Genomic DNA, 25531 nt, shown 5'->3' with positions numbered 1-25531 from the left:
GGCACCTTATATTAGCCTGCGGGCCAATCAATGAACGATAAACTAGCCAATGGCAGTCGCGATGATTATTCGGCTTACTCTGGGAGAAAGTATGTTCTGAACTTGAGAGTGTAATAAGATGATCACTGCCGAAGAGAAGGGGAAGAAGAGGGTAATGGGGAGCTTGGCGGTCGTGGTGGGAATTCACCCAAGCTTATGACAGTGACACGTGGAAATTGGCATAAATAGTAACTTGATGTTCTTATTTGGCGGGAGGAAGAACAGACAATATGTATTCAAAAGCAGACAGAAACAGCCGTGAAGAAATCTCGCATGAGGACATTGTTAACTCAAATACCGACCTTTCACGTTATGATCTCCTCAGTCTTGGAATGAGAAAGCGGGAGCCAAAGGTTTTACTGCTACGCCAGGTTTCAGACCAGACAGTATCAAAAACAGTAAATGAAAACCCGAAAGGGAAATTCCTTGATCCGCCAGATGTGCTGCGAGCGATGTAGAGAGAGAGATTAGTTCCGATGTGGCAGTGACCGACGCACAACTCCCTGTTACGACCGCGCTCTTGTTTGTATGTCGACAAAAATATATTTCATGATGGAATGACACTTATATCAAGTCTGGAATCAGAGACTTCTGTTCCGAAGCGTTTTGGCGCTGCTTCATGTTCGCATGATGCTCGCGCTTGAGCTTGTTGAGTTGCTTCCGGATTCCTGCTGAAGATTCATCTTCGTCCATACGGGTCCGAGTAGTTGCCGAAAGGGTATCTGTGATTGCTGGTACGGCGTGTTTTGACAGGGCTAGCCCACCTTTAGTTGCTGGCTTAGCGCTGGCGGTCTGGTTCGGGTAGGTGTGGGGACGGACTGACTTTGAACCCACTGTAGAGCCACTACGCTTAAACGGGACGACTTTTGTGGTTTGGGACTTTGCTTCGGAGTTCTCCCGTGGAAGTGACGAACGCTGGTCCATTGTCGTAGACTTCTCCCTCGTTCCCGACCGACGGACCCGGGGGCCAGTGCCGCTCGATCTAGCGCTAGAAGACGGCTCTGTATCCGTACTCAGCCCAGCGCTAGATGAACTGCACGAAGATCGACGACTGGAAGTGATTACGGGCGGTTCAAAGTCGATGAGAGGGGCGGAAGCGTTTGACGTCTGTTCCCTCGCAGCGGATACGGTGGTAGGGCGGGCTTCCTCTTCCAAGGCTGTTTTTGTACGTTCCTGATTCAGTTGCTTCATCACAGTACGATCGGATGAGCTTTTGATTCTCTTGAATAGGTCATGAACATGTTCCTGGCCAGGCTTTGGGATGACCTCACCCTCTTCGACATCGTTCTCATCCTCGGTTGTATGTTGCAAGCGGCGTTGCATCCAAGTCGGTCCACGCGATTGGATCGCATTCTTCTCCTTCCACCATCTTGGCTCATTCTTGAAACCTATCTCCCGCAGTTTCTCGAGTGACGGCATCTCATGCTTATAAAGGCAGCCCTGAGCCATGAAGGCACACTCGCCACGGCTAATCCAATGCGTGCAATATTCCTTCTTTGAGGCGTCAGGTTTGATCCCTGAAGGTGGCAAGACTGGAGTATATCCCAAGCGTTGCGCATCCTTGCGGTACACGTTCGCGATGCTGGCTGTGAGAGACTATATGAACAATCAGCTTCACAGACTTTCATCTCGGCACATTTGGCTCACCGTAGGGGACTTCTCAGGCTCACGCGCAACTGGACGTGAGGAGGAAACAGGCAGCCTTGGGGACTCCAGCTGGGAAAACCTGGGTGAGCTCGGATGCTCTTTTGCTTCCGGGGTGGATCTCTTGTCGTTGGCATTCATTCTGACGTTGTGATCGGGCGCCACATGTGTTCGAGGTGGAGTAGATGGCTCAACGGTTGTTTCACGTGCAGGTCTGGTTTCTCTGATGTCACGATGAGAATGAGAAGGGGCTTTATGCGTCCCAGTATCGGCGTCCCACGCGCGTACGGAGAAGATGGTCTTCGGATCGTTGGTATCCGCGAAGTACTCCCATTTCTCTGACGATAGTTGTTGGTGGCTGAGCTGGCGTGGGATGCCGTTCAGCTGGAAGGGAAGTTGGTCTGCAGGCACAAGAGGCACCATAGTTTTGTCGGGTCTAACGATATAGTAGCGGATTCCTGTAGGCAATTGCGCCCTCTGCGTAGATGCAGCGCTCTCCGATTCGAGGACTACCATCTTGGGCTTCGATCTTCGAGGTTGGAAAAGAATCAAAGTCAAGAAATATGGAGAGTCGAAGGAAATTGGAGGAGTTTACGGAGGAGACTTCCTAGAATGAGGAAGAGAGGAATTCACCTTTATATCCTCTTAAATATAGGCCAGAGGCGATTGCGAAACACGTCAAGGCAACTGACGGTGCTTCACGCGAAGCAAACTGGATGCAGGTTGAGACAAATGTGCACAAACCGGACTGAGCACCGCACGCGGACCTCAATTTTCTGCTTGTTTCACAAACAACCCTGAAAAAATAAGCTATGAAAACCTCAGAAAACACTCTGCTTGGCAATTGCAACAATCTCTCATTGCGCAGGTTGGATGCCATGGACTGAAGAGTCATGATTGGCAGTTTGAGTTGAGAACATTGAATGACATCCTCTTCGAGCCAGAATAGACGACAAGGCAATTCTTCAACTCCGTTGCTGGGCGAAGAGCCGGAAGTCGAGGCTCGCAACATTGTACAAGTCTCAGTAGCATAACTGCAGACCGTGAAACCGCGCTGAAAGGTCAAGGGACTAGGGGACTTTGCTCTGTTGTCTGAGGCGTCTTCAGTTATACGTTTCAGCATTGATGGGGAAATCGCTTTCTACCAGCTACGGCAAGAGACCATGTCTTCCATAGTGGAGAGAAGGGGGGGCCACCTATCACATCCCGTTGCACAGGCGAAATATGCAATGTCGGAAAGCTAGAGGTTACGTCGATATCGACGCTCTGTTTAGAGGAACGGAATACGATCAATCCATAGAACTAAACAGCCCGCTTCTAATATTAGGTGCAATTTTGTACACGTGTACAAATTTTACCTAAGTAAAATGCACACGTGTACAAAATTATACCTAATTTCTAGCTACTATATTCTAGCTTCTAGGCCTAAAACTAGCTTATTTTAATAGTAGAGTTATTAGGTACAATTTTATACATGTGTACAAATTCTAAAATTTTGCCTAAGTAAAATGTATACATATACAAAATTGTACCTAATTTGTAGCTACTATATTCTAGCTCCTAGGCCTAAAACTAGCGTATTTTAATAGTAGAGTTTTTAGGCACAAACTTGCACACGTGTACAAATTCTAAAATTTTGCCCAAGTAAAATGCACACGTGTGCAAAATTGTACCTAATTTCTAGCTACTATAATCGTCTTATAAATTCGCAAAAAGTAAGAGTTCTCTCTATGTCGAACTGGGAAATTTACAGCCGAGCAGTTGTGAATTCTGATTCTTTGTTCCCCACACGCTAAGCCCGATAAGGAACGTTTCATGCTTGAAATAGAGAGCGGGGTGCGGGCTGGAACATCCTCGGCTTAGGGCTAATCGGTCTCACATATGAGGGTTAATCGAGGAGACAGGAATTGAGGGACCTAAGAGATTTGTACAAGTATAACAACATCATAACAGCGCCGTCATTCTACTTCCGTCAATTTCTTCCAAGGTTTCTTTACGCGTTCCTTTGGGCCATACATTTTGGCCATGGAAACCCCATCGACTAAATCCACGCTTCCGCTTTCCGAGATCGCACCAATTCATCATAATCATACAGAACAGAACATAGCAAACCTCATAGAAGCTATTTGCGGCATTGATTTTTCACGAGACATCGACAATTGCACATCCAAATCGAGAACTAGACATTCTCCAGCCAAGAATGATGAGAGACCAGCTGCAGTGCTCTATCCTAAGACAACCGCCGAGGTTTCTAAGGTAGTCAAGGCCTGCCATGAGCGAGACATTGCAGTCACATCATTCGGTGGTGGTACAAGCCTTGGTGGGGCTTTGACAGCGACGAGAGGCGGCATTTGCATCGACTTCAAGTACATGGACAAGGTGGTAGAAGTCCACGAAGACGACTTGGATGTGGTAGTGCAGCCGAATGTGGGATGGGTAGAGTTGAATCAGATGCTGGAGGGAAAGGGCCTGTTCTTCCCACCAGATCCGGCTCCAGGAGCGAAAATTGGAGGAATGGCAAGTCTCTGAGATGTCACCGGTTGTCAATGTAGGCTGATGATAACTCTTCAGATTGCAATGTCTTGCTCTGGCACCAACGCATACCGCTACGGGACAATGAAAGATTGGGTCATCTCTCTGACACTTGTGCTTGCAGACGGAACTGTAGTCAAGACGCGGAATCGGCCAAGAAAGTCCTCAGCGGGATACGATCTTACGCATCTTATCATTGGCTCTGAAGGCACCCTGGCATTGGTAACTGAAGCTGTTCTGAAAGTCACAGCGCTTCCGCAGAATCTCCACGTCGGAATGGCGAGCTTTGGATCTCTGCAAGATGGGGTCGACGTGGCAGTAAAAATCCTGAAGAGCGGTCATTTGCTAGAGGCCATTGAATTTCTAGATGGGCCTAGTATGGGAGCAATTGCACAATCAGGTCTAATAAGGGAGACCGTTGAAGTGGCACCAACATTGTTCGTAAAGCTTGCAGGGTCGCCTCAGACTGTAAAGGAGCAGATGCAGTTTGTCGCACAGTTATTTTCTGATCATGGAGCGAATAAGGTCGAGTTTTCTCATGAGAGGAGAAGGATCGAGGCTATTTGGGGCGTTAGAAAATGCCTTGCAAATGCACTGGTCACCATGAAGAACGACCCCAGTGACTTGTTCCTGCACACCGACGCCGCTGTCCCTATTTCCAAGATGGCTGAGCTCATCCACAGAAGCGAGAAGATTGTAAGAGGCAGCGCGGAAGGAAGAAACTGGTTTTGTGCAAGCGTTGGTCATGTTGGTGACGGTAGTGTTTACCCCAGTTCGGCACGAACTTGAGTAGCTGATGCGTCGAAGGAAACGTTCACACTGCCATTATATGCCCGCAGGACGCGAAAGGGGAAGCAGAGAAGCTGCTCTCTGGAGTGCAACGGCTTGCATTGGAGCTTGACGGTACCATTACAGGGGAACATGGTGTTGGGTTGAAACTCACAGGGCTGCTCGCGGACGAAGTGGGCGATAGTGGCGTGGATCTCATGAGGAAGATTAAGTTGGCCTTGGATCCTAAATGTATTCTCAATCCTGATAAAGTTGTGAGATTGGAAATGGACGTCTGAGCTTGCGGCCAAAGGCCTAATAAGACACCGCCAATATGCATGGCATTCATTGAAGCAGACATGCGCAACTTGATGATCTGAGCTTTGTTGAAAATGCGAAACACTCTCGCGGATAGGATTCGTCGACACAGGTTAGCGGTACACTACTATAGAGTAACCTCTACAACTAGCTTCAGACCCTTAACAGACCTGGACATCCCTTTATATTCAATGCTAATATAGTCACGGACAAGCATTCCTAATATTGACACAAACATGCACTACATGACACCCCTGGCGTCCTTTGCAGCTGTCGCCACCTCTGTGTTCCGCCTGAATTCGGGAAACAGCATCATCTATGGCGGGTGTAACTTTTGGCCAAGAGTCGGTACCCCGAGAAAGGCCAAAGTTTATAGAAAAGTTTGAGCGTGGTGTGGAAAAGAGAAGAGTTTTTTAGTTACACCTGGCCAGGGGTTCCATTTGAGCGCCATATTTATTCATACCTCAGCTTCGAGATCATTCTTGAGAATGGAGTCGGGACGTGGAGTTCGGGTGACCGTTGTCCCTAATCCGTCTGCGCAAATTTCTAGGCAAAGATAAGACTATTGGGAGAAACGGAGCTGACTTGGTTGAGATGGTAATCCATATCGCTAGAATACTGGGTTCAGGTCACTATTCGCAAGTTCTAAATTAAGATTTGTGTTTGATCCTCGTGGTAACACGGCCGATAACCCGCAAGCTCGATGCGAGTCTATTGAAATCTGTTGGGAACTGGAAATCTCTTGTGTGCTGTGCCCATGCAACGTGCGATACTGCAATATCTTCTCAAGGTATTTTGATGCATGGTAGTTTAAGCATTCTGGGATCTCTTCGAGTGAGACTAAGGAGTTTTGCTGTAAATACGGTTGAGAGCAGAGTTAGCCGAGGAGCAGGTAGCACTGAGCTGGACTAACTAGTGCCGGATTTTGAAAAACATCTATGTTTAATAATTCGGGGAGCAACGGAAACAGTCGGGAAATATCGTCAAGCGCAATCGATGTGTGTACAGACCGATGTTGCCATGATGTGGCGACCGTTTCACGTTGTACAAATGCAGTGCGACATTTGAGAGCGGAAGTGGCGTTATGCAAGACTGATAGCAGAGGCCCAGAATTTGTAAGGGTTGCATCTATGAGTTGCATAGCCAGGCTTACAAAAACAGAATATCGGAGGAGGACTAGATGGTGTATCTGTGTGCAGCGGCGGTATCTGGCTGGGCATGAACGCAGTTCAAAGGTAATTTGACTTACAACGTGTTAACCGATTGTTGATATCTGTGTGATACACGGGCACTCTGCCTCTTCTGCCGTTGGGAGGCATATCGATCACTCTTCGCAGACGCGATGGCAAACCAGCCAAAGATATCTACCATCCTTGCGTGACAATGAAGCCAAACTATCCACGTTATCCATTGTATTATTAGTCGAAGGCAGCCCGGAGTGTCTCATCCTTCCCAATACCGGCCCTGCCGCCAATGTCCCACCGAAATGCTACGCTGTGGTACGTCGATAACGCGATCTCCACTGCTCATGGCCTTCATTGTCAACAGTTATCCGCGTTGCTACCGACATGACCGTCACCCCAATAAGCTCCTATCTAGGTGTACCTTACCATTGCAGCACTCACCACTCTGGCCCGAAGGGTGTGAGCCTTACACCGTGATATCATCTGTCAAGTGCATCGAGATATCGGTACAACTGCGCGACTTCCGACTCCGCTGCACGTTGGCGTGACCATGCGGTGATGTTTGTTGAGGGACAGCGTGAGAATCGTTCTGTAGGGATGCTACCATGCCGTCAAACATGGTTGAGAAGTGTACCCCGTACAACCTGCAGTGCCACAGAAGGCTATAAAAGAAGAGCACCGACCGCCGTTGACATACTATTTCAGCATTCAGACTCTATTGATCCGTTACACCAGAAACCATTGTTCGAACTGCTCACCATACTACGTACACGACCGAAGTCGAACAGATAACATACGTTTCTCCCGCCCAACACTTCCTAAACCCTTTAAACACCTTCCAAAGTCACCAGAAAAATCACACCTGCATCCCTGATCCAGAACAACCGTCGCCATCATGCGCCCAAACCTCACCCACTCCACGACGCTCCTCCTCCTCAGCGCCACCGCCCTCGCCGCCCCTCTAGCCACCCGTACACAATCCTGGCCCATCCCCTCCCTCGAAGTGCACTTCATGGGCCACGACTCGGGCCTCCCCGGCGGCCAATGGCCCGAAGCCCACAAATTCAACTCTTCCCTCGCCTTCACCATCGCCGTCGCCCCAAACTCCCCCTCCATACCCTGCCGTGCACCCTGGCCCGAGAAGGAAATACCCACAACGCCTCTCCCCTGCGACGCAGACGGTTTCGAATTCCAACTGAGTCCTACGAGCAGTGGACTTCTCACGGAAACGTCGTTTGTGCTCACTGTTAGGAAGATGGAAAGTGATCCGTAAGTGCCATTCATTCGCTTCTAGGATGTAGCTGATTTGATTTGTTGGAAGTGCCACGGGAAGAAAATCGATTCTCGCCGGCACCGAGGAGATCCGTGCGAATAGCCCGGGCCTGCCGAATAGCTATTTGTCGTGTCTGGGTGGCCGGCCGCTGGATGGGATAAGGTGTAAGAATGTGGGATGGGCGAGTACCGCGGGGCCGCTGGTTCTAGCTGTTGAAGAACTGTAGCAGCTGAAGTAATTGGTAGTATCGACGTATGTGGTGCCGCTTGAGGGTGGTAGCGGACGAATCTTGGAGCGTAACTAGGAGAAGTGAAGCGGAGGCTACGGCTGGAGGGGCGAGGCGAAACGTTTGGGGTTCCTCTTCTGATGAGTTTGAGATACTTTATATATTTAGGATATTTAATAAGGAATTAGGATATAGTTGTTGTCTCTGTTAGTATATTAGAGTTACAAAATAAGTAGCTTGAACTAGAACTAGAATAAGGCTTCCTTTATCCCAAAGAATAGAGATGTCATGTGCTCATAATCCTCTAACGTGGTTCACAAGCGAGTGTCGCACACAAGCGAGTGTCGCACTTTTTCCAACCTACCAACTTTAAGTAGCGATATCTCCACCAAAACACAATTAAATAAATTTCTATAACTTGGAATCTGATAGAGAAATAGTATCTACAGCCTCTGGGCAGGTTCTTGCATTATGGCCGGGTTTACGACAGACTCCACACGTGTGCACACCTGTTTTATGCCTCTTTGGCTCACTCTCCTCAGCACCCTTATTCTCATCTCCCTCCTTAACAACACCTTTTTGAACCAAAAGTTGGCTAGCTTCCTCGCCTGTTAGAGGTCCTGAATCCTGTAGTCGGGTTCTCTTTGTATGCTGTCGCTTTGAAAGGGTCACATTTGCCTCTTGAAGTAACCTGAGTTCATCCTTAACAAGCATAAGACTGTGGGTATTTGCTACTACTGCTTTTGTTAGCTGGTCGACAGCCGCTAAAATTGGTGTTGGCGAGCTTCCTTGATGCTTAACAATGCAATTTTTAATTAGTGTTGACTATGAAATTGCTTCAGTCGCGTTGTGCGGTGTCTGAGAGACCCAAGGGTTAGGTTCACTGTGTGCTGAGCCAGGTGGTGTTTGAGCATTTACACGCACATCTAGCTTTGAGAGGATAGCCTGCGGGTCGAGAGAGGCAAGTCCAGCCCCTCGAAAACAGCTAAGTATATTTTTGAGGGTGAATACCTGCTCGAAGGTAGTGTGGAAGGCTGGAAGGAAGTCGTCCTTGGTGATATGCGTGATATGGACCCGAGCAAGCTTTGAGATCTCAGCACCATACGCCTTTTTCAGCCGGCTGAAAATACTGACATCAAGTGGCTGCGTTAGGTGTGAGGAGTGGGAGGGTAGACAGAGCGGAATAATCTTTGCCTCCTTGCAGTACTGGTTGAATTCAGAGCTGAGATGGCTCCCATGTCCATCAAGGATAAGCATGCGATATACGCCAGCCCGCCATGCCTCCATGTGGCGATTAAAGTGCTGAATCCAGTCGAGACCCGTTAGGTTATCAGTCCAACCATTTTCAGTTGGTTTGATAACCCAGTTATTGGGAATTTGGTTGTTGGCATACCAGGAAGTGATGTAGAACCGGCCTTTTACGCACAGGAAAGGTGGTAGTACAAATCCATCTGCTGCAATGGTGCAAATTACTGTTGTCCACTCTCGATTACCTGGCTGTACCCTCTTAGCCCTTCCCCTTCGGTCTGAGCATGTAACAACCATAAATGGCTGGATTTGACCCATCATAAAGCCGGTCTCATCGAAGTTGTAGATGTTGTGATCGGTAATGCCGTATTTCCCAAACATATTAACAACCAGGTGGAACCATGCACTAATAACTTCAGGATCTTCTTGGAGGGCCCTCTGATAGTCGTAGGCACGATGGATATGCATCTTGAGCTCTGGGCGTCGTGCAATGAAGTTGAAAACCCAGTTGACTCCAACGCGTGACGCATCGTACGACTTAAGTAGAAGATCTGCTATTTCTTGAACATTAGCCTTTCGGGGTGGAAACCCTCGTGAATCCAGGTCAAGAATATATTCAACAATCGCCTCCTCTTCAGCTACAGTGAGTTTTGACTGTGCGTTGCGTGTATCCTCTCTCGACTGAGTTCCCTTCATTCTACGAGCAAGTGTTCGTTTGTGGATATCGTAGTTTTTTGCAGCACGGGCGATACTTAGTTTTGGGTTTATTTGAACTGCGGTTTTTGCTAGCTGCATGCGGCATTCTTTGGAGTAATCAGTTGTCATATTGGATGAGATATCGCGCGTTAAAGTTGGTAGGTTAGAGCGGGGAAAAAGTGTGACACTCGCTTGTGTGCGACACTCGCTTGTGAACCACGTTATAGCATAACAAACCATTTCAGCTCTGAAGCTACTCTCCGCCACAACTCTACTATATCTTACCAACCATTAGCATCTACAAGTCTACGCACCCATTTAATATCACTACCCTAGCCAGCACAACTCAATTAACTCTACCCAACAATGCCATTAGCAGAGCTTTGTTGCACAACTTGAATAAATGTAGAGCTTCGCTGTAGGACTTATTATACCTAGATTACAGTAAACAAGCGCAGTTATGTATTTACCTCAACGCGAAAAGCGGCAAAACATACACCACTAAACCGTCCACCCTCCCCGTCCCATTCTACTGCAGTCCTCTCCTCTCTTCTCGCCGTTCCTCACTAGATAATCCCCATCTATACACATAAATCCAAGCATGAATACAAACAAAATAAACAAACATACCAACAACAAACCCTCCCCTAACTAGACCCAAATGTACCCAACACGCCCAAAACCCTAATATTAAGTAAACACAGACAGCTAAACGTGAAATGCACGAACGGGGAAATCTACACGACGCAGTATTCCGTATGTGCGACGAATATCAAGACTCTCCAAGAGGATATATGTGTGTCTGTGAGTGTGCGTGTGTTGAAAGGCGATGGGAGAAGAGCCGTGGCCTCATTGCGCATCAATATCCACAGTGGGGGTTTAGAAGAGGGAGAAGACGAAAAAAAAAAGAAGGCGGGAAACAAGAAGAGGAGAATGAGCAAGTAGAGGCTTAAGAGCCAGAAATCTTGATACGACTCTCGTAAGGAGATCGATAGAGATGAGATATCGCGCGCGAGAAGCGAACAAAACCAATAAGTACAATATAGTTGAGGAAATGGTATAAGTCGCCTCAGAAGCTGACGAGTGCTAGAGAGGGAGTCGAAACTCTTCGAAGAGCTAAGGCCATTCCGGCACCCATGTCCCAATCGGCATCGAAGAAAAAAAGGAATACATGATAATAATATGCGGACGTAGAAGTAAAAAATAAGGAGCGCATCATCATAGTCAACATCCATCTTCCCATCCTTCTTTTACATCAACAGGTCAACAGATCTAACCTGTACATCACAACGGCCAACCCCCACAAAAACACCTCACCCCTCTCCCCAATCCTCAAACCTCAACATTCTTCTTCCGCCAAAACCTCGCATTACTCTTCTTAGGCTGCTCCCTCCTCTGCTCCGCCACCGGCGGCGCCCGCGGTTCAGGCGGTCCCGAGTTGCGCAGGAAATCCGCGAGGTCGCTGGTCCCCGAGCGGCCGACGATAGCTTCCCTCGCGCCCGCGGGCTTGGCTTGTAATCTCGGTCTAGGGGGGATAACGCCCGGTGCGTCCGACGAGATGGAGGTAGAAATGATGCTCTGTTGCACAGAGGGAGCTCTGCGGGTGCTGCCGGTTTGGGAGGCGGTTGCTGAGGAGATGGATGCGGATGCCGAGTGATTCGAAGCAGCGCTGGCAGCCCGGGCTTTGGCGGCTGCGAGCGTCTCTTTATCGAGGAGTAGTGGTTGCGGGTTGTTGCTTGGAGGCGGGTCCGTGGAATTGAGAAAGTCCATGAGAGATTCTTCCTTGCGTTGGGCGGGCCGCGGGAGGGCGGTGAGCAAGTCGTCTTCTTCATCATCGGTCAGATCGATGGCGTATGGGTCCTTGACCCGGCGGCGCGTGCGCTGCACTTGGGGTTCGGGGCTGGAGATGCTGCCAGTGAGCTTCTGCGCCGTGTTCGAGTAGGCCGGCTGTACGGTGTTCGCGGCAGGCAGTAAGCCCGTCCTGGAGTTGGCGGATTGCTTGGACATGGTTGACACCTGAGAGCCTCCATATGCGGACTCGATGTTGCTGTTTTCGTCTAGCATGCGGTCAAACTGGTCCGAGTCGACCGTCGACCTGAATGGCGCAACAGAGCGCGGGATGCGGGGCTGCCCATCATCGGGCGGACCTTGTCTGATGAAATCAATCAGATCATCGTTTCCAGTACGCTGACCTGCAGGGCTGCGAGGCTCCATGTGGACGCGAGGTCTGGCTGACGGCCCGTCTCCTCCCATGAGCGAACTTGCTTTGGACGAGCTCGGAGCTTGCCGTGTCGACATCTTCCGCCCAAATATTGAAGGGGACGATCCGCTAGGAGAACGAGTCCCAGTGTTCTGCACGTGGACGAACGGCTGAACAGGTCGCTCCTGGCCAGGAGACGGACCCGTAGACCGAATGAAGTCTGCGAAATCACGCATGGACTCAGCCTCAATGCGAGGTTCTCGTGCCAGAGGTTTGCGGGTAGGCTTGGACGTGCTGGGGCCTGCATGACCGTTGGTGCGTGACGCGCTTCGAGCTGGCAGAGGCTGTGAGCCAAACTGATTTTCTTTATTTGCATTGACACGTGGATAGACAGTGACGGATGCTGCGGTAGGCCTGGATGGTTCCACCTGGCGAGAGAGAGCTGGTTCCTGGAAGATGCGTCAGCCCTGGGACGATAAGCAAGTATATGAGCAAACCCACGTCGATATCACGCATGCTTTGTGGAGTGAGCGTGAACTTTACTGTATCCTCGCTTTTCACCAACGAATCGAATTCCCTCTCCCGATCCTCCTGAGACATGCGCCCACTAAAGCCACGCGGCCGGCTCGAGCCTACGTCCGAATCACGGCCGCCGTTAAGAATCGAAGTGGATGCAGAACGGCTCGTGGAAGTAGACGAGACACGCTTCAGTGAAGACTTCTCCGCAGAGATTCCCTCGCCAAAGCTTGTGCCAGATGATGGGGAGATTTCCGGTCCTGACCTTTTTGGTTGGCGTTCGCTAGCTGCCACCGGCGATTCACGAGCACGTGCAGACTTCTGACTTCTGGGGCTGCCATTCGGCAAGGGGCCGCGATAGCTGTCCGAGGTTTTCTGTCTCTGGTGTGTACTCTCTTGTGGCTGGTTGGACCAGCTCTCGGTCTCAGGCAATACAGTCAAAGGAGATCCACGGGTCCGAGGCGGTGTGGCATCCCTTCTGTGTACATTGTGCTCTCGCAGAGCTTCTTGCCGGGGAGCGCGATTGGGAAGTGGTCGGGAGAAGTCTTCCGGACTGGGTGTCTTGCGATGCGGTAGAGTAGCAGCTGTAGTCGTGACGTTTCTAGGGGCGAGCTCCACGAAGCCCTGGTTGTCGGGCTGCTTCCGTTGAGCACTGTCCATTGAATCCTCACTGGTTGGCCGTTCCGCTGGCGGCGATTGCGTTGCAGCAATCGGGACATTGGAAGTACGGGCGACTCCGATGGCCTCAGAGCCGCTCAGATCATCATCAGTCTGCGCATCATTCAAGTAGGATGTCTGTTCTAAAGTGGGAGTTGGCAAAGGAGAGTTTCGCTGGCTGCGGGTAGAAAACGTACGGACTAGCCCTGGGGTTCCTGGCTTCTCAATGGACATCCTCTTAAAGTGAAGAACCTGTGGCTCAGGATAACTCGTCTTGGTTGGGGTGTCAATCGTATCCATGTCCTCGTTTTCGAAGTCACTAGACTGTGTAGGGGAGACAGGGCTCATGCCCAAGCCCATACCAGTCGAGGCAGCAAACGCTACCATATCAGCGTCAGGCTCCCCACCTGCGTCGTCACGGTCCGCATGTATTCCCTCTTGCGGCTCGTCCACTATGAACGACTCGTCTTCTGAAGGCCGTTCCATTGGTGTTGCGAAATCCTCGGCATCGGACGCCTCGACACCGTTGTTTTCCACCTGTGCGGGTACAGTGAGAGGCTGCGCGTCTGGTGAAGGCATCGACACAGGTCGCCCCTTCGCCATCTTCTTCCTAATCTCATGAGCAGCGGCAGGCATGATGACACTGGAAGGACGCTGAGGCCGCATGACGGGCGTTTGTGCTCCACTGCTCTCCTCCCCATCTTCAATTTCAGGGGCCAGTCCCGGAACCTCAATTTCTTCGACGTCGTTGTCTCCGATTGGCAGCGGAATATTTGCAGCGATTTCGGTCTCGGTCGGCTTGTGCTCTGGGATCTCCGGGACACCGTCTTGGCCCCTGGCAACGGCATCAATGGTATCATAGCTCATCTTGCGGCTCTGGAGACTAGAATAGCTTGCGACGGCCCTGGGTCCTCCGGCAGGTGTAAGGGGCCTTAGGGGGGGTCGCACGCGCTTCCTCCACGTCCGCCATAGCCTACCAAGCGCGGAATTCAGAGCAATCTTCTCGACGTCGAAGTCTTCGACAACAATGCGCTCAAGTTGATGCGGCTCCCCCTCCTCGGAAGCTTGCGAAGCCTTCCTGAGCTTCGCATACATTCGTGCGTAAGACGCTTGCCCTGAAACGAGAAGGGTCTGTTCAGCGATATATTCAATCACCGAGGTAAGGAAGATAGCAGACGCCCAAGACACGAGCCCTGCCTCGTCACCGCCACTGTTGTCCATGCTGAGACCACGCTCTTGCTCCACATAGCGCTGCTCGTCGCTATCTTCAAGTTCCCCAAGACGCGTGTATACCATGATCCTCAGACGAGTGCGCTTCCATACCTTTTCCACATCCCACTTCTCCAACGAATCGCTGACATGTTCGGGGAACTCATCTTCATCTTCGCCGCCTAAAAGCCCTTGCAGTTCGTCGTCGGCTGTGGCCGTGGCTTCGCGTGCAAGGCGGGGCTTGAGCACGTCGGTGATGGCAGGGCGGATGGCTGTGAGAGACGGCGACCGGGCGGTCGACAAGAAGGCAAACAGGAGGTGGTCAAGGAAGGCATTGAGCAGACTTAGTGCCTGTTCGGAGAAGACGGCGTGGGTCAAGTCCGGGAGGCCGCTCTGGGAGGCAACGTCGTCTTGCAGCTGGGCATTGTGATGGTCGGTGACGATTTGAGAAGCCACCGACGCAGCGATGTAAGCGGGTGCAGGGCGAGCGGTCGAGGGCATCTGGAAAGTCACTGAGCCTGCGACCGAGGGCCGGTCGCTACAAAAGCTGGGGGCTCTGCTCGAGCGCGGAGAGGGGAAATCGCCCGCCTCTGAGCAAGTCTGCCGATGCATGGCCAGTGGTAATATGGTTCAATTGAGCCGGAGCGAAGGGACGTTCGAACGACGGTGATTAAGCTGGGGGCGGGCGGAGGAGCAGCTGCAGGCGCAGCGGTCGTACGCCAATAGCTGGAAGTGTGCAGGAGAAAGAGTGTCGCACAAACGCACGCGCTCCGGAGAGAGGGATTGTGCTCGGCAGGTTAGCGGCGCATCGAGGACTCTGTACTTTAGCGCTGCTCGAGCTCTGGAGCGCTCCAGCTCGTCTGGAGGGTGAGACGAAAGGATGGAGGGTTGGAGAGGAGGCGTCGGCATGGGAGGATAGGGAGGAGAGGGAGGATAGGAGGTCGCGGCCTTTCGGGGTTTGCTGCGAAGGGAAGGGTGCAACGGCTTTGTGAGAGGGTCATCCTTGTCGTCGATCTCTCAGCGCTCCACTATCCAACCAGTTGTCGATTCCCGAGGCTCCTGCTTGCCCGGAAACAGTTCAGCGACGAGCCCGAGAGGCTCTCCTGACTCAAAACCGACGATGATTATTAGACTAGGCTCGTCTCTGGCTAGCTGAAAAGAAAGCCTAGATACATTCATACATACATACATGCAAGAACGTCGCAGGTACGACGTTCTCCAATGCGGCCGTTGTTCAAAACGAAACCAGACAACCCGACAGGGTCACCTACAGGGTTACCTAGAGGATGCACGATCACGAGTTTCATCAGCTGCATCGGTAGAATCCCTCTCACGTTCCTTTCATTAAAACATCGTCTTCGTGGTGTTCATTCCCAACACCTGCTCAGATCTTAATTCTCTCCTTAGATAAGTAATGTTGGCTGACTCGTAAGCGCAGCACCGTCGTTCTCTAGTCTAGTCTCTAGTCTCTAGTTGCCCTGGTGTTTCCTCCCGCGGTTAGACATTGCACAACTGCATCTACTCCCTACCAAGTAGAAAGCGGACTGTGAAAAGGGGCCTGCGAGCTATCTTTCCGGCGACTCTGAGTTGTTGCGGAACCACGTTCAGAGCTTCAACTACACATGCAGAGACCCCTGATTCACATCGGGTTTGGGACTTTGCGGCTTCACACCTGGGCAGGCGTTCGCCGAGTGTTCGCGGAAACTAACCGCTTATGGACCTAGTATGCTTCTAGAAGTAGTGTATGCGTGCCAAGACCGCGGCTGATGGAGTATTATCTAAGCAATCAGGAGCTGCTCTTCATCAGACGTTATAAATCACTTGTTTTGCTTACAGTTAGTAGAGATTACTTGGCTTACCACACCTCAGTAACTAGACCTAGCACATGCACGTATAAGTATGCCTGCAGTCTGTGGGATGGCCGTTGGATTCGAGAGATGCCTTTCCATATCGCGTCCACGTTGAGCAAAGGACGTATCTGATTGGTGCAAAGGGAACTCCGTCCCCACGAAGTAAAAGTTGATTCTCGTTTGCATATTCGATTTCCAACTCCATAGGTTGAGAAGCGACCAAAGGGGTTCTAAAACTGCTACGGTTGGGAGAGTACGTTCTTCCTACGTTCAGGCCATTGCACTTGATTTCTAAAGGACCGCTTCGAGACAAGATTTACATTATGGCACGCCGTCGACAGCTCGTAGCTGAGTCTGCAGGTCTTTTTGATCCCAGTGTCCTCAAGGACGATAATAAGCGCTATACTTGCTAGCATAACATCCCACGACTGACGTGAGGCACGAGCCTATGAGTTTGCACAGTAAGGACATGCACAAGGCCGCATACCAGTTCCTTATCCTGTACAATCGCTTATTCAGAGGAGCATTGCCGGCTTGGATGTTGTTTTGACCTTTCAAAGACGGCGTTGAAGACGGGCGAGAAAGTGTTAGTCCGCAGATTCTCCGAGGAAGGCACGCCAGGAGTCACCTTCCACAACATTGCCAGATGCGGTTATGACGTCGCGGTTCAATCCATCTTCTACGATCATCGAGTGAGGACTTCTCGTACTCCCCCTTCCTACCCAGGTTGTCCCCTTTCCGCTTCCACCTTAATCTGCGATGCGTCACTGGGAACTGCCATCACTGCTTTCACGACACTTTCCGCTAACCAAGCTGAAAGCCGTCCGAGTCGCACCGCTTTCCTCGGGCCGTTGACTGCGGCTTTGCGCCCTCCAATGTCACGATCCGTTCGTCTCAGGAAACTATTCGGCCATAACAGCGTGAAATCAAGCAAACCACAGCACGCCTCACCCGACGTACGTCGACCATTATCGGATATGTTTGTGTCCGGAAAAGAGATGGAAACAGTCATCAGCAGCCAGGTATGGCCGCCCTCATGCACTTTGCGCCCATTGCCCATCAGGTCACGTGAGTGAGTCTCTTCGTGAACCGACTTCTGGTTTCTCTACAACTGGAAATGCGGTTACGCGATAGTGCCTAACCCGTAGTGCAGCTCGCCATTGGAAACAAACTGACCGCAATCATGACATACCACGCTGCCCGGCGATATGCTTGGGCAGTGACGGCATCCCTCACGATTGCGTGCTAAAGGGCGAGGAGCACCATGAGTTGCAAGAAGCCTGTTTGCCAATGGAACATGTATGTTATTCCAGTCCGGTGTTTCTCAAGGCACATTTCGTACTAACCAGGGCGGCTAGCCGGGTCTACCCGTGAGATGAGCACCTGGGCACTGAGCGGTTCCCTATCCATGCCGCACGGTGAATGCATCTAAGGACGTCGCCACTCTCGGGACGAACCGATTGCGCCTCCCCCGGATCTACCAGAAACCTGTTAGGCAGCCTGCTCAGCCTTCATATCTTCTAGCTCCCGGCGATCTGCTCCCCGTCCATCTGTGCCCTGCATCCAGTCATTGATGGGAGCAGGCTATCAGCGTCGATAAGCTGACTGGCCTTGCTTTCATTGCAGGCTTCTGCAGGACAGCCCTTGATGTATTCCTGGATGGTTTGAGACTGACGTCGGCTGCAGTGAATCCTGTTTCGGCAGCTTCCCATGGATGTCAAAGCATGTCTTCCAGAGAGCTGTACACAATGCAATATATATAGGCTTCCCGACTGCCAATCTTCGTCCATCTGATGGAGAGTCCAAGTATTTTGAAACGAGCATCTTTTCTCGCGACCTCTCACCTGTTCCTCGAAGTCGCATCGTGCCGAACATCTATGAAACTAGCAGGTCCGCAGGTTTCCCAATGGCGAGAATACCTTTGCGAGCAAACCGCGGCACCCTCAAGAGATGAGAGCAAAAGTCCTGACGTTCGGTGTGCTGTGTACTGACGAGATCTTCTAGAAGGTTAGCAGAAAAGCAGTTTGTCAGGTTCATCCGGGCTCGTCTGGGCGCCTCGCTGGGAGCTCTTCGTCCCTTGTCTAGACGGGACGAGCCAGCCCCCGCCTGTCGGGACAGTTCGTGTCAACCTCCCGTCTTCCCCAGGTGCTGCTGCCCGACATGCCGCCTTTCTCCACAAGGAATTGTGGACACAAATTGCGTCGGAAAAGGTGAAAGAGATTGTTATCAGTTTGACACAGACACTTCACAAAGACCCGGCGGACATTACGTGAGGACATCAATCATGGGCGACCAATCAGCAGCGCGCGAATTCCTTATCTCGAATCCCCCTGCGCGCTGGCAGATTGGCGTTCAGCCCACCCATGCCTCCCATGCTTGCAGCCGCAAAGCTGTGGGGAACGCCCGACATCGCAACGGCCCGTTGGATTTGCGGCTTTTATTTTTCTTCTTTTCGATGCTCTGGCAACTCTGTTTCACGGATATCAACTTCATTCGGATTATTATTCACATCGTGGGGTTGCCGTGGACCGAGTTGGGCTGCCACGATTGATGCCTTTCGAAGCTGTGGAAGGGGATGGGAAGCGCGGGAAAAGGGGGTTGCCAGAAAGAAATGCCTCACATCTCCATGAATGGAGTGTCGAAAACCCAGGATAACCGCACCCCACTAGTTGTGGTTGCGCAACGCAAGCAGTGGCCACTGATGGCGCAGTTTTAGAAATGCCTGCGCCACATGCAACTCTGGAGTACCAAATGCCAGGAATAGATGGGGACTACCAGAAAGGGTATTATCCCACCGCGTGAACTGGATACACAGACATGAACTACCGGTACGTACTGTCGGGCGCATGTGCTGTTCGCTACACAGCAAGAATGGAGACCCTATTCTTCCTATTGCACGCAGAGTACACAGTACCTAGGCATGTGGGTGGGCGCTGGAGACCTCGGAAACCCCTCGGGGCAAGGCTAGAGGCGTGTTCTGGTTGGCTTACGCCCGCATGACGGTGCCGAGCTCCCCACGTGAGGGTCCTTATCTGTGGCGAAGTCGACGGCTCAAAGAGCGACAAACAGAAGGGTTTAGGGAAAAGTAGGAAGGGAAATAGCCATGCTTGCAGGTGCACCGGGTGTGGACAGCAGGACCGGTATTATTGGGAATTGATGGCGGTCCAGGCACGTTCCAAAGCCGACAGCACCTGCAATTATCAGAGGAAGAATTGTCTGGAGTAGCTGTCGCATGCAGGGGTCGCCTTCGGTCAGTCAAAACACTGGCCAAAGATCATCATCACGGTACTGTGCACTGTGTAGATGACGAAGCGGTGAGGCGGCTGAAGGATACCAGTACTCCGAACACAGTACGGGAATGGCAGGGCCATCGCGTCGACTGGCTGTTCTGGTCCCGTGTAAATTAGTAGGTCGCGATGCTATCCAGGCACAGGACGGTCAAAGTCGGAACCCATGGTGGCGGAGGCTGGAGCCCTGCTGCGCCCAGCCGGCGGGTGCTAGGTACGGCTCTTTGAACGGCGGCCCAATAATTGGCTTGCTGAGGCTGGGCAGGCAAGTGAATTGCGTCGAACGCTCCCGTAACAAAGCCGCGCAAGAATAGTGTGTAGGGTGGCCCTTGGAGAAGTGTGTCTTTTGGCCTCCCACACGGCGTGCAGCCGTGATGAGTGGGAAAGATGGTTGTTTGCGTGTGTACTCGGTACAGACGTGGGCTGCCGAGTCCACGGGTCAATAATGATACAGTGTAGGAAGTGGGCGTTCGTTTCCCACGCCTGGTGAACCCAGGGGTAGCGTGGTGCAGTGGTACAGAGCAGTGGTGGGTAGATAGCAGTTGTTGGGGAGGAGGGGGTCTGGGAGGTTCTGGGAGGGTCAGGACTACTCCTGGATAATACTGGAAGGATGATTGGCAACGCGTCTTGCTTCTTCGAATTATTCGCGGGTCCATCTTTCCATCTTTTTTCCATCCCACGGAGGCCTGGTTCGGCGACACGGCTTGGCACGCCTAGCCTGAGCATTTATCTACGCCCGCCCCGCCGCCACACTGCCCGAACCCATCACATTATTCACACATACACGCTTCGGCCTTTCCCACCGGAGAGCCTTATAAGGGTCCACTGCTTCCTCCTTGCCCCCTCGCTCCTCATCATTTCAAACCTCCTCTCCGCCTTCCCCAGCTTTTCGACTCTTGTCGTTACCGGGCTCTGCCTCTCACTGCACTCCTCCCAACTGGCACACATCTCTCGCTCTTTCACGATTCACACATTCATATAAAACTACCGCAATCATGGTACGCGTACTCCATGACTTCGAAGCAATGGGAATGGCTGCTAACACATGTGCAGACGGAAGCATCGATTGTCTCCAATACCGCCAACGTGAGTAGTACTCCGACCTCGATGCACTTCCCAAGACGTGGTCGCGTGTCTCGTGTACTCGGCCGCTGACAGACGGTGCAGCTCCAGAAGTATCTCCAACTCCCGCAGAACGGCAAAATCATTGCCGAGTACGTCTGGATTGACGGTTCCAACGGCATTCGCTCCAAGTCAAAGGTGAGCACCATCACGCCTCTTCTTTGCCTGCCCTTTCACACGAGTCTGCAAAATCCCGACCAACCGCGGGATGACTGCAGTTGACTCCGGTGCAACGCCACTGGCTGCAGGGGTGTGGGCCCGGTTTGTCAATTGGCGACGTCTTATCAGCAACTCTGCGATAAGCGTCGGCCTTGGCCCTCGCGAGCCTGCCCCACGATGGCCGCCGCTGTGACGCCACCGATCCCCAGCCGGGTGATGTTGGTTTCCCAGCAACCGCAACTGCATCACTCTTCACCTTCACCCTGCCTTGGAATCCTCATGAACAGTTGCTGATCTTCACGTCACTAGACCCTTAACAAGAAGCCCGAGAAGGTAGAAGACCTCCCCGAGTGGAATTTCGATGGTTCGTCGACGGGTCAGGCCCCGGGCCACAACTCCGATGTCTACCTCCGCCCCGTTGCCTTCTATCCCGACCCTTTCCGTCTGGGCGACAACATCCTCGTCATGTGCGAGACGTACGGCTCCGATGGCAAGCCCAACGCCTACAACTTCCGCCACGATGCCGCCATCCTGATGGAGGCTCACAAGGATCAAGAGTTCTGGTTCGGCCTGGAGCAGGAATACACTCTCCTCGACTTCAACGGCTGGCCGTACGGCTGGCCCAAGGGCGGTTTCCCTGCTCCCCAGGGCCCCTACTACTGCGGTGTCGGTACCGGCAAGGTCTTCTGCCGTGACATCGTCGAGGCCCACTACAAGGCCTGCCTGTACGCCAACATCAACATCTCCGGCACCAACGCCGAGGTCATGCCCGCTCAGTGGGAGTACCAAGTTGGCCCTTGCACCGGCATTGAGCGTGAGTGTTCCCATTGTTGATCTCTTTCTCAGGAATTTGCAACTAACAGTCCATCTAGTTGGTGATCAGCTCTGGATGTCCCGTTTCATCCTCCACCGTGTTGCCGAAGAGTTCGGTGTCCGCGTTACCTTCGCTCCCAAGCCCATCCCCGGTGACTGGAACGGTGCCGGTCTGCACACCAACGTCTCCACCAAGGAGATGCGCGCTGAGGGCGGTATGGCTGCCATTGAAGCCGCAATGGAGAAGCTGGCTGCCCGCCAAATGGAGCACATGGCGGTCTACGGCGAGGACAACCAGCTCCGCATGACGGGTCAACACGAGACGTCGTCGTACGACAAGTTCAGCTGGGGCGTTGCCAACCGTGGCTCTTCCGTCCGTGTCCCCCGCGCCGTTGCCGCCGAGGGCAAGGGCTACTTCGAGGACCGCCGCCCGGCCTCCAACGCCGACCCGTACCAGATCACCGGCATCATCGTGGAGACGCTCTGCGGAAAGGTCGAGGGTGCTGATATCTACAAGACGCAGGTGAGGTCCGAGTCCGCCGAGACGGGCAAGGCCGCGGAGAAGGCGTAGCCGTAGACGCTTCTTGATGCCATGGCTGTTATACCCCTTTCTTTTGACTTCTTAATATCTCTTTTCGGGACTTTTTGACGGCTTCATCACATGCTTTTCATGGGAGTGCACTAGACCGTGTTTTGGTCCATTTGATCATTTGGGAGCGATGGTGCTTTTATTGATCCGGCTTGGGAATCGGGCATGCTTTTGATAGAGACGAGAGTCACAATTGATGTCTTATCATCCTGGATTGAAGAATACTTGCACACATGCCCACACATAATATGATGGATTGTATGTAATATAGGGGCGAGATGGAGAATGAGTATGCATACGGAGTACTGGTTTCAATATTCGCTGTTCTTACGCATTTGTGTGCATGGCTCGCTTGCTGTTGAATTCCGCGGTAGTCCCCTGAGTCCCCCTGTACCTGCATAGGCGGCAAGGTGGGCCCGTTTGTAAAGTACCGGTAGATTCTGTAGTAGATCTCTATAAGGGGTATCATTCCTATTGATTGGCTCCACTGCCATGGCGGTTACCTCCAAACAAGCTGTCGCAAGACTTGATATTAGATCTCCATCTCAAAACGCTCCCATCCTGCAGTGCAGCTCTTGCTCCCGATCTCTTGCCCCCGATCTCTTGCTCCCTCTCTCCATCATAAATATCACCGACCACCTGCTTTACCGCTCCCGCCCAACTTCAGCCCTCACCCACTCGGCCCAAACCCCAATGTCCATGCACACGTCCAACGCCCTGGCGATCCTCTTCGCCGATTCGTCGTCGTCGTCGTCATCGTCATCCTCATGGGCAGTCCCGTCCAACATATCTGCATCATCCTGTTGCTCCCTCTTGATCCGCTCTTTGCCTTTGCCTTTGTGATGACGATGATGATGATGAATACCCTGCGCGCCGACGCTGAGTTCGGCGTTGGGCAGGACGTCGAGCGTGATTGTGAGATCTGCGTCTGCGTCTGCATTTGGCATCGTCGTTTCCATCGCCTCCGTGTCTGCCATTTCGGTGGTTTCGCCCAGGAGATGGGAGAGGAGGCCCGCTGATGAGAGGGCCTGCGGGGATGTTGTTTGCCCTGCTGCGACGGCGGTTTCCTGCTTCTGCTTCTTCTTCTGCCCCTGCTCCTGCTCTCGACCTGGATGCGGCATATCGAGCCGGAGATGCGGGGCGGGCGGCGCGTACGAGAGCGTGATATCCAGCTGTAGAGGGGCCTTCCCATTCTCTTCATCTTCCTCCTTACCCTTACCCATCTCCTCCTCTCCCACCTCTCCATCCCTTCCCCGTCTCTCCCTCCCCGGGGACAAAGGCGGCTCCGACACCAACCTCGCCCACTCGTCTCCATCTTCTCCCCCCTTCCCCTCCTTCCTGTCTTCCTCCCTCGCCCCATCCCCAAACGTCCCCACCATCAACCCCGTCACAAACGCATACTGCCTCAGCGTCGGCAACATCTCCACCAGCTGCCGCGGATGGCTAAACGCCACCTGCTCCATCGTCCGCGCGTACTCGGTCCTCGGCACATGCAGCGCATTCCGGTGCGTCCTCACCTCCTCCTTGCCTGTCGCCCTATCCACCACCACTAGGACATTCGTTTCAGACGTAGTCACGCTCGACGTCCCCGTGCCGCTCATCCCGGGATCCACTTCTCCCGGTCGGAGCGCCAGGCCTGTGAATGTGGTCGCGCGGATGTCGGTCGGCACGTCGAGGTGGAGTTGTTGCTGGATGGAGACGAAGACGGATAAAGGGACGACGAGCGGAGGGTTGAATTTGGCTACGAAGCGGATGTTGGGTAGACGCCCCGGTGCGTTGTCCAGGGCCATGGAGTCTTCTTGGGCTGCTGCAGTTCCGCTTGCGCCGCCCGAGGCTGCAGAGGTCGGGGAGGGAAGATATGTCGGTGGGGGGTCGAGCCAGTCGAGCGCGGGGCGGTTGAGCAGCAGCGTGTTGATGTCCGGGGATGTTGCCGAGGGCGGTTTCTCAATGGCGTCGGAGATCCAGGCGTCCGAGATGCGGATCGGCGGGTACATGGAGGAAGGGCAGGATTCGCATTCGATGGTTAGGGAGTAGATTTTGTGAGTCGAGGGGTCCTTGTCTTCGGGGTAGTAGGAGGTGGTTGATGTCGCTCGGTCGACTTCCATTTGGTCCCGTTTTGCCGCTTCTGAGGGTGGTGGGTGCGGTGCATCGTCTTTCTTGAAGAGATGCCGTCGGTCCATCCAGTACTCTAATGAGAGACCTAGACAGTTCCCGGCATTCAGTCGGGGGCGCCCGCTCTTCTTGCACAACACGTCCCGCTCAGCCTTGTAGTCCGCAAGTGGATCGTTTGCATCCAGCAATGCCAGTGCCATCTTCTTCTCGTGATCAAACAGCTTCTTCAAGCTCGCGTAGACCCCGAATATGGCCTGGTAGCAGCTGACTCCGCCATTTTGCGGACTGCTCAGCTTGTCCATGCGTAGCAGCTTCTCCAGATTCTGCGAGAATCGCTCCAGTGTGAGATTTACTTCGGGGAGTCCGGGTATGGGCTTTAGACTATCGCCGAGTACCCGCGAAGCAGTGGCCGCGTAGTCGTGCCGGTCGTGCGTGAGCTCCAACGTCACGCCGTCCGCAACGATCTCGCCATTGCGCACTGGAATCTGCGAGCCGTCAGACCTCCAGCGAGAAACTCTTGGTTATTACATTTCCCAAACCTACCTCGCACATCCCCTCGGTCCCAATCATCAACACCAACGCCGCCTTCTCCTGCTCCACCTCCAACCCTTCCCTCCTACACAGCTCCAATATCCCCCTCGGACTCACACGCCCCGGCCTCGCCTTCAACGTCCCAATAATGCCCTCCAGCCTCCGCCGCCGCTCCTCCTCGTCCGCGCGCCCCATTGCGCTCGCCGTGAGTCCCAGGCTGCTGATGCCCATGCCGCTCATGCTGATGCCCATGCCGACGCCGCCTTCGGTCATGAGGCCCAGCGCGGCGGGCGAGTCGAAGTTCATGGTTGCGGGGACGCTGCGGGGCGCGGGGGAGGAGAAGGCCGGGAGGTGCTTTTGGGGCGTGTGGGTGGAGGGCGTCGGGGTTGCTGCCATGGTGAGGGTATGGGCGCGGGAGCGCACTTTGATTTAGGAAAGGAGGGTTGTGTTGATTGAAATCGGAGAATTAGGATGATTGTTTCATTGAGGCATCAAAGCGTAGCCTGAATTTTGGAGAAGTTAAAGGTTCGCGTTGAGCTGCAAGCTGCATGAAAGGCA

The 25531-nt window shown here is 52.8% G+C and overlaps 10 protein-coding genes across 10 annotated transcripts; 5 read left to right on the top strand and 5 right to left on the bottom strand.

Annotated features, from left to right (window-relative positions):
* Positions 1-486: 486 nt before the first annotated feature.
* EI97DRAFT_466878 (uncharacterized protein) lies at positions 487-2199 on the bottom strand (the record flags this gene model as incomplete). The annotated part of the gene is made up of 2 exons (XM_033801559.1): positions 487-1635; positions 1687-2199. The coding sequence occupies 2 exons, from the start codon at positions 2197-2199 to the stop codon at positions 604-606; spliced, it is 1545 nt and encodes a 514-aa protein (XP_033654281.1). The 3' UTR covers positions 487-603.
* Positions 2200-3568: 1369 nt separating this feature from the next.
* Positions 3569-5282, top strand: EI97DRAFT_466877 (D-lactate dehydrogenase; the record flags this gene model as incomplete). Its single annotated transcript, XM_033801558.1, has 3 exons — positions 3569-4200; positions 4255-4972; positions 5023-5282. The coding sequence occupies exons 1-3, from the start codon at positions 3709-3711 to the stop codon at positions 5280-5282; spliced, it is 1470 nt and encodes a 489-aa protein (XP_033654280.1). The 5' UTR covers positions 3569-3708.
* A 1916-nt stretch (positions 5283-7198) lies between these two features.
* EI97DRAFT_432983 (uncharacterized protein) lies at positions 7199-8205 on the top strand. Its single transcript, XM_033798286.1, has one exon. The coding sequence runs from the start codon at positions 7381-7383 to the stop codon at positions 7756-7758; it is 378 nt and encodes a 125-aa protein (XP_033654279.1). The 5' UTR covers positions 7199-7380; the 3' UTR covers positions 7759-8205.
* Positions 8206-11260: 3055 nt separating this feature from the next.
* Positions 11261-15122, bottom strand: EI97DRAFT_450048 (uncharacterized protein; the record flags this gene model as incomplete). Its single annotated transcript, XM_033800259.1, has 2 exons — positions 11261-12577; positions 12630-15122. 2 exons carry the CDS (start codon positions 15120-15122, stop codon positions 11261-11263), a joined length of 3810 nt encoding a protein of 1269 aa, XP_033654278.1.
* A 1773-nt stretch (positions 15123-16895) lies between these two features.
* Positions 16896-17810, top strand: EI97DRAFT_319960 (uncharacterized protein). Its single transcript, XM_033794681.1, has 4 exons — positions 16896-17052; positions 17181-17428; positions 17514-17659; positions 17719-17810. The coding sequence occupies exons 1-4, from the start codon at positions 17015-17017 to the stop codon at positions 17737-17739; spliced, it is 453 nt and encodes a 150-aa protein (XP_033654277.1). The 5' UTR covers positions 16896-17014; the 3' UTR covers positions 17740-17810.
* On the top strand, positions 17778-19044 carry EI97DRAFT_319930 (uncharacterized protein). Its single transcript, XM_033794680.1, has 2 exons — positions 17778-18250; positions 18365-19044. Exons 1-2 carry the CDS (start codon positions 18075-18077, stop codon positions 18909-18911), a joined length of 723 nt encoding a protein of 240 aa, XP_033654276.1. The 5' UTR covers positions 17778-18074; the 3' UTR covers positions 18912-19044.
* Positions 19045-19763: 719 nt separating this feature from the next.
* EI97DRAFT_442113 (uncharacterized protein) lies at positions 19764-20303 on the bottom strand (the record flags this gene model as incomplete). The annotated part of the gene is made up of 1 exon (XM_033799744.1): positions 19764-20303. One exon carries the CDS (start codon positions 20301-20303, stop codon positions 19764-19766), a length of 540 nt encoding a protein of 179 aa, XP_033654275.1.
* A 170-nt stretch (positions 20304-20473) lies between these two features.
* On the top strand, positions 20474-22415 carry EI97DRAFT_319748 (uncharacterized protein). The gene is made up of 5 exons (XM_033794678.1): positions 20474-20645; positions 20701-20733; positions 20815-20907; positions 21238-21742; positions 21801-22415. The coding sequence occupies exons 1-5, from the start codon at positions 20643-20645 to the stop codon at positions 22310-22312; spliced, it is 1146 nt and encodes a 381-aa protein (XP_033654274.1). The 5' UTR covers positions 20474-20642; the 3' UTR covers positions 22313-22415.
* On the bottom strand, positions 22416-22887 carry EI97DRAFT_319749 (uncharacterized protein). The gene has a single exon (XM_033794679.1). The coding sequence runs from the start codon at positions 22797-22799 to the stop codon at positions 22518-22520; it is 282 nt and encodes a 93-aa protein (XP_033654273.1). The 5' UTR covers positions 22800-22887; the 3' UTR covers positions 22416-22517.
* An 87-nt stretch (positions 22888-22974) lies between these two features.
* On the bottom strand, positions 22975-25498 carry EI97DRAFT_417724 (uncharacterized protein; the record flags this gene model as incomplete). The annotated part of the gene is made up of 4 exons (XM_033796933.1): positions 24986-25498; positions 23699-24927; positions 23439-23626; positions 22975-23381 (listed from the first exon to the last, which is right to left on the bottom strand). Exons 1-4 carry the CDS (start codon positions 25367-25369, stop codon positions 22975-22977), a joined length of 2208 nt encoding a protein of 735 aa, XP_033654272.1. The 5' UTR covers positions 25370-25498.
* Positions 25499-25531: the final 33 nt, after the last annotated feature.

This window comes from Westerdykella ornata (genome assembly GCF_010094085.1).
Source record: "Westerdykella ornata strain CBS 379.55 unplaced genomic scaffold EI97scaffold_9, whole genome shotgun sequence".
Classification (NCBI taxonomy): domain Eukaryota; kingdom Fungi; phylum Ascomycota; class Dothideomycetes; order Pleosporales; family Sporormiaceae; genus Westerdykella; species Westerdykella ornata.
Note: the sequence above shows the minus strand (reverse complement) of the source record. Positions and strands in the feature narration are given on the sequence as shown.

Coding starts and splice junctions, on each gene's coding strand:
- EI97DRAFT_319749 (XM_033794679.1), bottom strand. CDS start 22,799: ATGATACCCCTTATAGAGATCTACTACAGAATCTACCGGTACTTTACA.
- EI97DRAFT_319748 (XM_033794678.1), top strand. Junction 20,908..21,237: donor GCATTCGCTCCAAGTCAAAG/GTGAGCACCATC, acceptor TCACGTCACTAG/ACCCTTAACAAGAAGCCCGA. Junction 21,743..21,800: donor CCCTTGCACCGGCATTGAGC/GTGAGTGTTCCC, acceptor CAGTCCATCTAG/TTGGTGATCAGCTCTGGATG.
- EI97DRAFT_432983 (XM_033798286.1), top strand. CDS start 7,381: ATGCGCCCAAACCTCACCCACTCCACGACGCTCCTCCTCCTCAGCGCC.
- EI97DRAFT_319960 (XM_033794681.1), top strand. CDS start 17,015: ATGACGTCGCGGTTCAATCCATCTTCTACGATCATCGA. Junction 17,429..17,513: donor CCCATTGCCCATCAGGTCAC/GTGAGTGAGTCT, acceptor CCCGTAGTGCAG/CTCGCCATTGGAAACAAACT. Junction 17,660..17,718: donor CCTGTTTGCCAATGGAACAT/GTATGTTATTCC, acceptor CAGGGCGGCTAG/CCGGGTCTACCCGTGAGATG.
- EI97DRAFT_319930 (XM_033794680.1), top strand. CDS start 18,075: ATGTCAAAGCATGTCTTCCAGAGAGCTGTACACAATGCAATATATATA. Junction 18,251..18,364: donor AACATCTATGAAACTAGCAG/GTCCGCAGGTTT, acceptor GAGATCTTCTAG/AAGGTTAGCAGAAAAGCAGT.